The sequence below is a fragment of the Rhea pennata genome, chromosome 19 (genome assembly GCF_028389875.1).
Source record: "Rhea pennata isolate bPtePen1 chromosome 19, bPtePen1.pri, whole genome shotgun sequence".
Classification (NCBI taxonomy): domain Eukaryota; kingdom Metazoa; phylum Chordata; class Aves; order Rheiformes; family Rheidae; genus Rhea; species Rhea pennata.
In genome coordinates this window covers 910,482-925,091 of record NC_084681.1, presented here as the reverse complement: position 1 = coordinate 925,091, position 14,610 = coordinate 910,482, and the positions used below count along the sequence as shown (strand labels likewise).

General features: G+C 43.4%; 1 protein-coding gene across 3 annotated transcripts in view; it reads left to right on the top strand.

The window, feature by feature from the left end:
• Positions 1-14,610, top strand: part of TBC1D16 (TBC1 domain family member 16) — a 35,078-nt gene that overhangs the window by 4,080 nt on the left and 16,388 nt on the right. For all 3 annotated transcript variants that reach the window (XM_062591845.1, XM_062591846.1, XM_062591844.1), the window contains exons 2-3: positions 3,044-3,279; positions 4,432-5,062. In XM_062591845.1, the coding sequence (XP_062447829.1) occupies positions 3,102-3,279; positions 4,432-5,062 (809 nt within the window). In that variant the 5' untranslated portion in view covers positions 3,044-3,101. The remainder of the gene's footprint in view (positions 1-3,043; positions 3,280-4,431; positions 5,063-14,610) is intronic.

The following is a 14,610-nucleotide window of genomic DNA, read 5'->3' as shown; positions in this document are numbered from 1 at the left end:
CATTAATTAAAGTAGTGAATAATACCAGATCCAGGGGAGATTACTGGGAACACCTCCTTACTCATCCCAGTTTGGTATATCAATCTATTTTATGGAGAACCTTGATAGCCACCCCAGCTATTGCCTTACACCAGCTCTGAAGTGGTCTCATCTAGACTGTGTGCCTCTAACTTCCTCAAAAAGATGTCATAGGAGGTAGCATCCAAAACCTTACAAAAATTATACTATGTGCTACTTACCACTACCCTTCAAAAAAACCTGTTACCCTGACCTGGAAGTAAATTGATTGGACATGCCCTGGTTTTGATGGATCAGAGCTGGCTATTTTTCTTCTGGTTTCTTCAGGTAGTTTAAATATTTATTCTGTAGAGAATGCAGAACAGCCCCTTGATAGTAATCCAGAGTCACTGCCACTCCAGGCTAACATTAAGCTGGAAACCTGAAAATGAAATGATCAGTTTTCATGCTTTAGTTGACTTCCCTGGCTTTATCTGAGGCGTAGCTCTCCAGTATGGAAGTTAAATATAATAGAATAGATTTCTATACAGGCAAAACATCATGTTGTTGACCTCCTGTCTTTTTCTTGATTTGTCTTCCCGACCTGTGCATGCATGTGTGTAATTACACCCCATTCCACCTGCACATCAAGGCAATGCTGAAGCAACAGATGTTCAGTAGGATCAAAATGATTCTTTCCTTTAAATTCTTGGTTTTCAGGGGCAGCTTTTTATCTTCACCTGTTGCTTTGTTCTTTCTGTGCTTGGTAAAAACTAATTAAGTGTTACTTCTGTTGGCAGACAAGTACTGTACCTCTTCCTGCATTCCTGAAAGCCCCTGAGAGTTGCAGTTGGACAACAAACAAACTTTGTTTTTGTACCTGCATGTCCATCTGCTGCCCTTACTAGGAACAACTTGCCTATGTTCCTCCAAGGAAGCATTCCTTGGCAAACAGCTGCCATCAGCTTTATACCTTCTCTTTGCTCATGCGGGTTCTGTGAATTTAGAGTTTTGATGAGATAGCTGATGTAATTAAAGGTCTGCACATTCAGGCTGGCTTGAGAGCAATGTGGCACAGCAAAGTAGACTGTGCTACCTACAAAATGTTGTGATAACAGGTTAGCCTCCTCTGCTTCAGATATGCTGGAGATTTGGAGCCTCTGATGCCATACAGGTTGCTCCACATCACTGCTTCAAGATCCTTCAATGCTGTGTGTTGAAACTGTGTTTTGTAACTGGGTGATGGGAAGGAGAAATTGCAACAGAGTGCATTCACTGTTCTCTATTCTTGCAGGGTGAAATGAGAAGAAAGGTGACTTACTCTTTAAAAATGGTTAAGGCAAGTGATTTTCTCCAAGATACGTACCAGAGCCTGTAGCAGTACTGTATTCTTTGGAGACTTCTAAAAGAATGAGCATTCCTCACTGTTAGTTGTTGGAAGGTGCAACAACTGCAGGTCTGCTATTTGGGAACTGCTAATTTCTGATATACCGCCTCTGCTCTCTCATTTCCTCATTTATCTGGAGAAAACTGTTTACAGAAATCAGAACTATTCAGTATCTGTTTTTGTGTGTTTTAAGCCCTTAAATATTTCCTGCATGTAGTACCTCTGACAGTATAAGTCAAGGCCTACTTACTTGTTCCCGCTGCCCCGGATAGCCCTATTACGTGCTCTGCAGACCATGGTGTGAGACAGTTGTTGTGAGTAGTATGCTGAACTGATTTCTCCAACTGCTGTACCAAGACCTGGTACCATGGGAATACGTGCTGCATGCTAGGTCAGACTGGCCTGTTCACTAGCAAGTAAGGCTGAGTAAATAAAAAGAAACAAAAGTAGATGTTTTCTGACCTCATGTACTTCTGGCAGAACAGAATCAGAAGTCTCCTAGCTAGGAGAAGTAGCACCAGGTAGAGCCTGCTGTGCCTTGAATTATTTTGAGCTGTGCATACACAAACTGTTTTGCTCTGTGCATGACCCACCTGCTGTTTCAACATATCAAGTGTTCTTCCTGATCTGTCTACTAAATAGTTTGTAGCTTAAGCAACCCTTCTGGATTCACTGTAGAATTTCTCCTCAACAGTCCTGCTGAAGAACACTTCTCACTTAAGTATAAGGCTTATTTGGTGGTTAGTTGGGGATCATATTCCAGTTAGCTAAAATTAGCTATTGATATTGAATATTTGCCTTGAGTTGGCATGTACAGTCTGTTACTAGATTGGCTCCTTCTATTGAACGTGGCTCTCTTGCTGCTTGTCTCTGAAAAAGCCCTATTTGACCACCTCTTCTCACAAAACAACACCCCCCCCAAACAAACAAAAACCCACTAAGTTTGTGCTGAAATTGTAAGTGCAAAATGAAAAAGTTTTAATTTATGTTTTCTTGGAGATCAGTGGTTGCTATACTTTGGATGACGCAGCAGCTCCTCATTTGCTATTGTGGCCTTCCAGTAGTAGTTCTGTGCTATAACTGAGGAAATCCTCCAGGATCTGCTCTGACTTTTCTTGGCATCCCCAGGACGGTGATGCACTGGGCAGCTTTGCATCTCTGAGTATTTGCTTATTGGGCAAATTTGAGTGACAAACATTACTTTCCTGTTTCTCCCCTATGGTAATTATTAAAATGTAGGGTTTTTTCTCTCTTTTGTTTCCTCATTGCACAGAAAAAGACTGTAGGATAAAGACTTACTTCTTGTTCTCTAGCACTTGGTACACACTCTTCCTGCTCAATTCTACGTTGTTGCTAACAGTAGTGAAATTTCAGTAGTGCAGCCAGGCTTAGGTGACTCCCTTGGCTGCTAACACTACTGTTCACTGAGATTTGTGGAGATATACTCTGTCTGGTGTATTATTTGGCATGTCTTTTTCTTCTGTGATCAACATCATGTGGTTGGTGATGATGCATAACCAGAGCATTTGTCAGTTGTTGCTAGAGTTGTAGAACTGATGTTGCAGTTGATGGGAGACTCTTCCTTCCTAGCTAGTGGCATGCATGTTCTTTACAGTCATTATATTTGTTCTAACACAATTCATACCTCCTTCTTGGCAGATCTTCTGAATTTGGCTCCTGATTAAAGTTGACAGATAATGGAAACATTTCCTTGGCAATGTCTCTGGGGCGACTCCTCCGACGTGCCTCTTCAAAAGCCTCTGACTTCTTGACCTTAAATCCTGGTGGTAGCAGCGGTTCATCTTCTGTGCTTGATGGGGAAATTATCTACTCTAAGAACAATGTCTGTGTCCATCCTCCTGAGCAGCTGCAAGGCATTGGGGAGCATCACCCAGGTGATAGGCTGTTGCAGACACTGCTCACTCACGGTTTTTTGTGTTTCTTGGAGTTTGTTTATATACAATATTTGTATATATACAATATTTGTTTGTTATATACAAACAACATATATACATATATATATGTATGTATATGTATGTATATATTTTTGCATCTTGGGCTCTAAAGAATGAAGAGGTGCCAGTGAGGGACAGGGCAAGGCAGACTTATGAGGAACGGAGGAGAGCCATCCACAAGCTCGTCTATCAGCTCTCCTTTTAACAGGAAAATTGATGATATGCCTCCTTTTTCTTCTGGCCTAGGAAAGATTTACATGTTTTAATGAATCCTTTTTTTATTGGTAGAAGATGAATAAAGTTGTCATTTGAGGATACTAACTTCTACTGCTTTTTCAAATACGTGTTTTCTTCAGAGAAGCCAAGTGAGATCATGTAACTGTCATTGCTAGAGTGGCCTCAACAACCATTGATAAAGGGAAAACAAAGGAAACTTGATTGTGGCTGCATGCACTGGAGTAAATGAAGATAAATGCTGCCCTGTCCTTTTATTCTCATTTGCTACTATATTCTTTCATGTCCTCATCAGAGAGAGTAGTGGCCACTGGCTTATCTTCACAAAATTAATTATTCTATGAACATTGATCCACACTTCCGTTTTTTGTGTGTGTGACTCTTTTTTCCTTGGCTTTCTGTGAGAATTCTAGCCCTTTAGCTATGTTAAAGTAAATATTCTTGAGAAACAAATGTTTAGCTGGCACTTGAAATTGTTTAACTAACAGTGAAAGTTTTTCATGTGGCAGTGTATTTCGTAATTTATTCTTGATTAGTAATCCATCCAGGAAGTTGAAATAATTGTGTGTGATTTCTGTATCCGCTTAGGACAGAGGGAATTTAGTCTATTCAAAAAACATGCAGACCTGAAATTATTTGTAAATACCGAGTAATATTGAGAACACCACAATTTATTTGACAGATTTCTCCACTGGTAAAGACTTTATTTACCAGTAGAGAAATAAAAGGTTTGTTTTCCCATGGGTAATAGTAGTAAAGGGGGGGGGGAGGGAGATAGGGAAAGGCAAATTTCTGGCTAGTAGAGTTTCCTACGAATAAAGCTGTGTCGTAACTGGTTGATCCTTTGCTTTCTTGAAGGCTATTTGTGCTTGTACATGGAGAAAGATGAGCTACTTGGTACCACACTTATCCTTGCCTGGGTCCCAAACTCACGCATTCAGAGGCAGGATGAAGAAGCCCTGCGCTATATTACTCCTGAGAGCTCCCCTGTCCGGAAAGCTCCCCGCAAACGGGGCCGGCACACTCAGGGTTTCAGCACTGTCCGGCAGACTTCCCCCACGGAGCAGAAAGGAGCAGTGATCCTGAAGGAAGAAGACATCTTGGCTGTGTCACAGCTTGTGAAAGACTTGGCTTATGTCAGCTCCCCTTCTTCGGAAGGGGAGAAGCTCTCCCAGTGTTGCCCGGCAGCAGACAGTACCCACCATTCCCCCCAGCCTGCCCACAGTGACTCAGGAATCTTATCGACAATCAGTTCTCAGGATGAGCAGAACAGGTCGGAGCTGTCGGTGGAGGGGCTGGAGGAAGGTCTGGACTGCAGGCCGGAGCAGGGGGAGGACGACGGCTCCTTGGAGCTGTCTGCTGATGATGTGAGCAGGGACAGTACTTTTGACTCTGATTCTGATGCCTTCTCCTCCCCCTTCTGCCTCTCTCCCATTAGTGAAGCCCTCGGGAAAAGCAGTAGTTCTGTGTTTCTGGATAACGAAAGCAGGTGAGTTTGTCCTTTCTACCAGTTTCTGGGTGAACGGCTGGGGTGCAGGTTGCTGAGCCTGGAGACTCTGAAGAACTTCAGAAGTTTGACAGCGGTGTAGAGTTAAATCTCCTGTTTTGCTTTGGGTTTATTTTGATTCCTTCTCTACTGTAATACCTGTAAGGAAATTGGTTGTTGGCTAGTCCTGCTTTTGCTTGCAAACCCTTATGCTGTCCATTGTTCAGGGCTGTGTATGTACGTGTCTGTCAGATAAACTGTCTTGAGCCCTGGAAGAGCAGCGTTTCTAAACGAGAAACGTGCTTTGTTGGTCTGATTGATTCTGCAGAGGAGATGTATTACTTGCTTCTTGTGGAGAGCTGCATTAAGGTTCTGCCTTCTCATACCAGCTCTGCTGTTGAGCTTTGGGTATCTCTATAAAGCACTCTGGTCTGGAGTCCGTGTGTACGAGCTCCTTTTGGTGATGTTTACATGTGGTCCCACTTAGATATAAAAACGTTAATTCTAAGATGTCTAACCTGGATATTTTAGTCAACACGGGTATATCTAAATGTCAGCATGGCACCTGCAGTAGATTCCATGTTGGGGAAAGAGGGCACCTTGGCAGAGGAATAATGAATAGTAATATACTTGTATCACTTGCTATATTAATAAGCAATGTTTATGGCTTTCTGGTCTGCGGTCTATCACTCATCTGCAGTATATCACTCATTGCTGTCTTGGGAGGGGATGTGTGCTGTGTTCTTGAAGCACCATGGGGCTGATTTTAAGAATATTGCTGAACTTTGAAACTATGCCTGAAATTAGGAAAAACAAATTCTGTGTGCGTGTATGTCAAAAACATACAGACCACGTTAAGATGTGACATTTGAAGATACGTTGTTGCTTTATTTTATGGGCTAACTTCAAACCCAGAAAATGGCAATAAGGACAAGGTTTATAAAGGAAGTATTGTAATAGATTCAACTCTTTCTGGATATTATAAAACATTTAAGAAGTGCAGTGATCTGAGAAATTTGTATCTACTCTGCACTTGATGCATGTCCTAGCAATAAGCTTATAATTAACTGCAAGCCTCCAGCATTTTCTGGGATGGAGCATTGCAGCGGCTCAGTGGGAAGCGGTTTCGGCAGAGCTTTGGAGGAGCTGGCACAGCGTGTCCCAGCCGGCTGCAGCTCCCTCCTCTGGCTAGAGAATTGCATTGCAAAGCGCTCAAAACGGAGACTTGGTTTTCCAGATTGCATTAGACAACATAGTTTGAAAGTGTTTCTACTAGCTCTCCGAATATGATGTCTGACACTCTTTTTGACAACCGATACAAATGTGGAAGACTTCTGAAACTACATAAATGTCATTAAAGATATGTTGAAAAAAATGTGCAGAAAAGCCTTTGAATGATTAAATACCAGTTCTATTAACAGACTTTATTTTGTTCTTCCATTCTTGGATATTGGTTATCTCTATCAGTGAAACAGATTGAGATTTCACTTCCATTGATTTCTAATTTTTTCCCATTCAGATTATGTTCTAATGTTAGGCTACTGTTTTGGGGTTGAACCTTTAGTTGCACATGCTTTCAGCTTTCAGAGAAGACCATGTCTATTTTAGAAATACCTTAGCCTTGACTTAAACAGAAGAACAAAAAACCTACTACCACCAAAGACTTTGCTTTAAGATATGTTAAAAAAAAAAAAAGTCTTTTTAAGCTGCAGTACTGGCAGTCTGAGTGTGTTTGACCTGTCTTTGTCACTCTGCCAATAGTTATTTTTTTAAGTAAATCTGCAGTCTGAGTTTTAACAAATGGTCACCAATCAGGATAACGTTCTGAATAAACTACGAGAAACTTGTGTTTATTTTTATTCGTGATGATATCTCTGTTTTTAGTCATGTAACTGTTGCAAAGAAGTATACTGCAGGGCTGTCACAGTGCATCTTTGATCAAAGTTGACCTACAGTATAAAGAATAATTGTTCTTTGTGTGTGTATATATACATATATATATATATAAAGGAACATTCCTGGTCTATTCTAGAATAAGTTTTTTAAAGGAAAAATATTGCTCTCTTTCAGCGTTGGGGGAAGCTGTAGCCTCATCTGTGGCCTGATTAATCTACACATGCAAATAACAGTTCTTTGTCTTTGCTTCAGTGGCTAGAAACAGGAGTAGTGAAGAGCATGTTCAAAATAATTTCTGAACTCCACTAAGAGCAGGAGATTGAACTCATCTTGCAGAAATCCTAGTCCTGGGCCTCAGCCACAAGGCCATACGCTCGTGTTTTCCAAGGGCTGCAGTCGCGTTAGAGAGCTTTGCACCTGACGGCGTGCCTGCTTTAGAGATGCTCTGCAAGGAGGGGAGCTAGCGAAGACCTGTGCCTGCAGAGCAACCGGGGGCTTAGCGAATGGGCAGGAATCCGTGTGCTTTGCAACGCTTGTGCTCTGAACTGTTAGTAGTGTCAAGTAAGGAAGAAAACGCCGTGTGCTGCGTCGTTCGTACCTTGCCTATGAATTGCTGGCGCGTTTCCGTGTTGCGTTTCTCAGCGCGGCTCGGGCGAGCCCTCTGCCGGCTCCCCGCAGACCCGGCTCCGTCGCACCGATTCCAGTCTTGCAGCGGCTCGCGTTTACATACGCTGCTGATGGTCATGGTGGAGTTTTTTCTTTCTTTTTTTCTGTTTGTTAAACTCCTCCGGCACCAGACTGGAAGCCTCTTACAGTAGTACATGCAGCACTCATAATTTGCAGCAGATTAGTCAAACAGACCTTTCATTGTTTGGGACTTCAGACTTGAAAGGCTTTTGTCCAGTGTGTCCATTTTTTATGCCAATTTGTTCTTCTTTACAGAACCTTGATATCTGCAGGAACTGCATGTTCCTTACAAACTCTTTGAGAGAGTTTTCACAGGATAATTTGCAAAAGTTTGGTCAGAAAGCATTCTCTTATTTCCTGCATTCACCTCATTTTTTTGGGGGGGGGGGGGGAGTCGATGCTGTTTTAAAGTCACTGCTAGCATGAAAACAGCTTCCATGTTTCTTAAGGGTTTGGTTTTGTTTTGTTTTGCTGGCTGCTTCCCATCTGAGCCAGAATTGGAGTGTGAACAAAGTTTGCACTGCTGGCAGATTGTTACAGCTCTCTTCCCTCCCTACCCCCCGGTCACCTCCTCCCTCCAAAGAGGAGCGAATGTTTCTGGTTATTTCCCTCAGCATCGGAGAGCTGTTAGAAGAGAACTCTGCCTTTCCCCGTGATTCTTTCAAAAGCTGAAGCAATGCATTTCATAGGTGTTTCAATGCAGTCATCCTTCTTTCCCTGCAGTTAGATATTGTCAGAAATGGAAAAATATGACATTGTGGAGGAATTAAGAGGGAAGAATTAGGAATCAGACTTGGATCAGATGAGATCAGGATGGCCAATGTATATGGTTCAGCAAGTTGCATACCAAAGTATCCGTGTGAGTAAGAGTTACAAGTCATGTACTCTTGGAGCATCCCTTTGAGAAGGTAGCCTGTGGAATAGAAGGCAACCCCCCCCCCAAAAAAAAAAAAAAAAAAAAAAATCCTGGTATGTGCAGAATAAGGCCAGGGAGGGAGAAGGGAGATAGGCTTGGAAGCATCTGAGTTGCACAACGAGTCGTTTAAACCAACAACTAGCCTTTTAGAACAGACGGAAATGAAAACGTATCCATTGTTAATTTTTCCCCTCCCTTTGCTGCTCAGTTTGAAAGGCTGCCAGGGATCCCATGCAGCGACTGATGCTTTCTTCGCACTTACACAATTGCTAAGGCTAAGAGCAGGGGGAGTGTCAGATCACCAGTGTACACATTCTTGGCTCTCTTTTCTAGTTGAGCCTGGCACTTGTGTATAGTACGTTCTTCTCTTGTGGAAAGGTGACTTTGCCCTTTTGGTTTTTGTGCTCGTTAACTTTGAGGGCCCCTGGCTGCTCATACTACCATGGTTCCTTGTTCTGAGCCCTATAGGGAGGCAGCTAGCATGGGAAATACCGATATTAATAGCAGTTTTATCACTGACTGCATTTCTTTTGGGAAGTGGTGGTACTGCAAATAAAATTGTTTCATTCTCTTATTTTTTTCCCCCTTTTTCGCTGTTGTTTTTGCTGGGTTGTCTGTCAGGAAATGTTTGCCTTGTGGGTTGAAGAGCACTAATTCAGCACAACTGTATTCTACCCAGCTTTGGCATGTTGTGGCCTTGCTAAATTACTCTGTTCTCATTTTTCCCATCAGTAAAGTGAAACTAATAGCATTTTGCTACATGCTGGAGATCCAATAGCATTTGACATCTATATAATGTCTTTCAACCAGTGCTTCTGAAGTTATTTTAACTGACGAAGGCATCAGATCTATACCAATGGGTTGCTGAAGCACTTAATGCTTTTTAAGTAGGGTTTTATTTTTTCTGCCCTGCTACAGTGATCTCTGGTTAACAGGAGTTTTTCCTGACAATAGATAGTGGAGCTGCCGAAGGCTTTTCACTTTACTAATAAACTGCAGTTGCTGCTACCTGACTAGCACCATACAAAAATGCTGAAGAGGACAAATGCTGGCGTCCGCTCCTCCACTGGCTGGCGGTTGGGATGTTGGCTGATACAGTCACCGTTTGGACTGAGACGCCGCTGTGGTGGAGTTGTACAAGTGGAGCTCAGGGCAACATCTGGCCTGTGGTCGGAGCTCTGTGAGCAATCCCACAGATGATGCATATGCTGGAATATACTCCAGCTCGTGTTCCCACGACACGTGCTTTAAAGGGCAAGCAAAAATAAATAGCAGTGTGATTAATGTGGCCACTGATATCAGTAGATCTGCCCCTGAAGCAAATGTATTTCATAAGAAGGTGATAATTTTAGCAGCCAATAATAAAAGTAATGAAGCATTTTTATAATGAGAGAGCTAAACTATAGTACAGTTCTCACGCTCCTTAACCGACGTGAATTCATGTAACAGCTATTCTAGACAGCCTAGGTAAAGCACACAGCACAAGAAGAAAGTCTGGAGTCTTGCTTGATGCAATTTTTACAGATTTGTTGGACATCCTGTTGTTAAGCCTCTTCCTAGGGAGCTAATCAATAAATTACCTTCTCATGAGGGAGCGGAGGTGCAGTTACGGAGGGTGGCAGCAGCTGCAGGAGCGAGTGGCAACAAAGTGCACAGTGTTGCATCATGTTGTTTTGGCAGCTCACCTGGAAGGCTTATTGCTGTTCAGACCTCTGCAGAATAAACAGGAGGCAAAATTACCGGGGAAATGAGCTGAAATTAGTGTGAACTAGCAGGAGCTCTGGAATCATCAAGAGGTTGGGAATTCATCGCTGTTGTAACAGAAGTGATTATATTCCTAGAACCAGGGGAATTGGTCATTGGATTCAAACCCTCCTGTAACTTCTTGCAGCATGTTGTGTCATGCTCTCACTGTGTCCATCGTTCCAGCGTTGGGGCTGAGTGCAGACAGTGCCGTGTTCTCTGGGTCAGACTTAATTTCTCAGGATCTTGCCTGAATTAGTGTAATCTGTGATGTAAAATAATGAAGCACCTAATTCTATTTTTACCCAAAGTAATGCCTATCAAAAGCATCCCCACTTTCTCTGTTTAAAAGGTGGGACTTTTTTCCTTCTCTTTGATTTATAGGGGTAGGTTGTAAGCTTCATATAAGGAGCTACTTTCAGGTGGTCTGTACTGAGCCAGGTACTGGGAAGAGGAACATGTCTTAGCTGTTGCTGTTAGCATGCTGTGTAATCAATTGAGGTTGTTAATCAATTGAAGTTGTTACAGGCAGCAAAACTGAGAAGGTTGGACAGATCCAAGAGACTGCAGAGACATAAGGATCTATCTTGCTTTACATAAATATTTGAACAGCAAGAACATTAATTATAGCAGGTTTGTTTTTTTCCTCTTTTGGTTTGCTGCCAGATTTCTGTGGAATAAAATAGTGACAGCTAACGTGAGATCAGGAATTACAGCTTGAGGGATGGTGAAGCTATTTATTTAGGATTTTAACTGAGGAATATTCGATGAGAGCAGATGACTCCTAAGAAAGAGATCCCATAACCAGGCAAACAGCTTTGCTAGTGAAGCAAAAGGGGAGCAACGGAGGAACAGAAATTCGGGAGCGGCAGGGAGCTGTGTGTTTAGAATCGCCTCCCAAAGGTTCCGGGCGGTGCCGAGAGTTGCGCTGTTTTGCGTTAAAGCTGCGTTAACCCCCGCTGCTAAAGCGCCGCAGACGCGCTTCAGCTAGAGCGGGGTGCGGGGGGAGCCAGTGCGGCCGGGGGGCCTCCCGGGCGCCGCGCGGGGCTGCGCCTCGCTCCGCTCCGCTCCGCTCCGCGCGGGGTCCTGGCTGCTCCGCTCCGCGCGGGGCTGCGGCTCGCTCCGCTCCGCGCAGGGTCCCGGCGCGGAGTCCCGGCTCGCTCCGCTCCGCGCAGGGTCCCGGCGCGGAGTCCCGGCTCGCTCCGCTCCGCGCAGGGTCCCGGCGCGGAGTCCCGGCTCGCTCCGCTCCGCGCAGGGTCCCGGCGCGGAGTCCCGGCTGCTCCGCTGCGCGCGGGGCTGCGGCTCGCTCCGCTCCGCTGCGCGCGGGGTCGCGGCTGCTCCGCTGCGCGCGGGGCTGCGGCTCGCTCCGCGCGGGTGCCGCCGCTCGCTCCGCGGCCGCCAGGGGGCGGGCGCCGCTCAGCGCCGCGGCCGGCGCCCCGGGCTCCGCGCCGCGCTCCGCGGCCGGGCGCCCCGCGCCGCCCCCGGGTGCTCCGTGCCCGCTCGCCGGCCCGGCGGAGAAACTGCCAATTAGGCCGAGGAGCGCTGTGCGGACAATGGGTTTCCCCCTGTTTGGTCGCTAATTATTCTCTCCGTAGTGCATCTGAAATGTTAATTCGTAACGTCTGTCTTCTAAAGGCCACCCATAGTCTCCATGTTCCAAGCGCTTTCTCCGCATGTTTGGCGTATTCTAGAAGTGAGAATAAATTAGGAAGCTTTTCTGTTCCTGCTCAGTGCCAGGCTTCTAGGCAAAATAACCTTTTCCCAGGATCAAAAGAGTTGTTGGATTCCTGAGGGGTGTCTGAACGGATTGAGCGAGAATTCAGAGAGAGATGAGGTTTGGGGTTTTTTGTTTTTTGTTTTTTTTTTTTTTTTTTTTTCCTTTCTTTTTGATGCCAATCTAATAATAAAGTCCATTGCTAAGAACTACTTTATACTAAGTATATTAGCGATGTGTTTAATAATTTACTCTTTTAGTTGATTAAACTTAGAATGCATCTCCCCACAGCTCCTGTACAACTTCAGTAAAACTGATTTAGAAAACGTTTCAATAGATGATGTAAGTGCAAACTTGTATCTTTTTTAATAGCATAAGTACATTCAAGCTAAGGGATGGTAACACTATAATAGAATCCCTGTTTTCCATAGTTATAATGAAACAAAAATATTTGTAGAAAATTACTTTACACAGTGGGTTTGTCCCGGGGAGAGGGGGGGAGGAGGAAGAAAAGGAATTTCTAAGGAAGCCTGAGTTTTCCTCTTCCCAAATAGGCATTAGTGCACATGGATTTTAGATCCAGCAAGACTGTGGTTTAACTGCAAGAATAGTTAGATTTGATAGGCGGAAGCAGAGCAAAAGACAACAGTGACCGTTTTCTCTAGGAGGCATTGCGGTAAAGTGCCTTTTCCCAGGATATTCTTGCATTATTTCTGTTACTTATTTATGTTATCGTAACACCCAGAAACCCTAATTGAGACTGGAGATAAATTATGCTGGCAGGTATCCATAGCTTTGTAAGAGAAGAATTGCTTTAACTGGATCAAAATAAAAGAGCATGTCCCCTCTAAAAGTACAACAGCAGTATATGCAAATAAATCTGCATAGTCTCTGTCTTCTTGGCTCAGTCCTTGCAATTATAACAGCATTAAGCATTTACAATAACTCTGAAACATGCTTTTAGTCAGCTCTCCTTTTTCCTCTCCCTTTTCTGCTACTTGAAGAAAGCTCTCCCCTTGGGAAATCCTCATTGTATTGTGGAAACAGTGAAATTCTCTCTGGGTGGTGTTGGCTGTGCTAATACTGGGTCAGCAGCAGCGTAGAGTCCAGGGAGTTGGTTAACTTTGTCAGTCAGTAAAAAGTCCCCCTGAAATTCCCAATTCATTGCTTGGAGCCAAGAATATAAGAACAAAGGTAATCTTCAGGGCTTTCAAGGGACCAGGGTTCTGAAGGCTTGATTGTAATTAGCATAATTAGTGTAGAATTTTATTTTTGCATGGATAGAACTGAAAGAAAAAAGCAAAATAATCCATTGATTTTAAAAATAAAATAAACACTGCTAAGAAAGGTCCCCTTTTCTAGTCTGGAATAGGCTGAAAAGCAAACATTCTTTTTTGGGCTTTGCTGAGAAATCACTTTTTCCATCTAAGGAATTTTTTTTTAAGTGTTTCATTTCGATTGATTTATTAATGAGCTAAAGCCTAGGCATGAGGTGCCCCTTCTCTGTATGGATTGTAAAAATCTGCCATTCAGCTTTTGAAATATTTTTCTTCCTTAAAATGAGGGTAAAATTTGCATCATTGAACAGCATATGCTTGACTCTAAATGATTTGTTGTGTTTGGCTTCTCAGGAGCTATGTGTATTTAATTCATAAGCATCAAACTGCTAATTCTGCCCTTGCTACCTAACTATAACAAAAACCCATAGAGTAAAACCTTGCCTCAGTTTTACCTAAGTAGTCTACACCTGTCTGGAAGTCTAATCTGTTAAAAAAAAAAGATTACTTGTCTTTTAAGTGAATGTATATATATATATTACATTCCAGACTTTGATTGGATAGAAGATATTAAAACACACATTAATTCACAACGAAATTCTGACTTTTTTTTTTCTTTCCCATTTACATTCAAAATAATTAACTCAAGAATTCTCAGTTTATTTTGATTTCCTTTTAGTTTAATTTACAGCAGTTGGGGGGACCCTTTGGAGGTGAGCGTGGCTGTTTTTATAATGCCCCCTATTGCTGGCTAAAATCGCTCTGCTTCCCTTCAGGCCACAAGGACTTCGAGGAATGAATTAGGAGGCAACAAAGCCTCCAGTGTAGTGAGGCTTCTTGCTCAACTGTGTTTCCCTCTGTCGCGCTGGGACAGGAAAGGAGCACCCCAGCACCGCTGCAGAGGTGGGTCATCCCGCAGTGCCGATTGCTCAGCCTCACAGATTGGCTTTTATGCAAGAAGATTTGGGATGATAAAGCGGTGTCACAAATAACCTCTGCAGGTTATACCTGCACATCTGAGCTAGCTGATTCTGTGCGTTCTGAAAAGACAAAGTGAGGGTGCTGTAAAAGCAGACTGCGATAGCCTCGTAAAACACAACAAATTGTCTTGATCTTTATTTCTCAAGGACAAAGCTATTATGCCTATCAAAAGGCAAAGCTGCATAATTGGGTTTCGTCGAGTCCCTCGTTTCAATGTGTTAAAATGTGTTATTTATCAGGCTTGCGTTCACAGGGCTGATGTTAATACAGAGCCCCGTCCAGGATCGTGAATCTACTGTTACAGTCCAAAGTCAGCAGGATGAATGGAAAAGCCGCT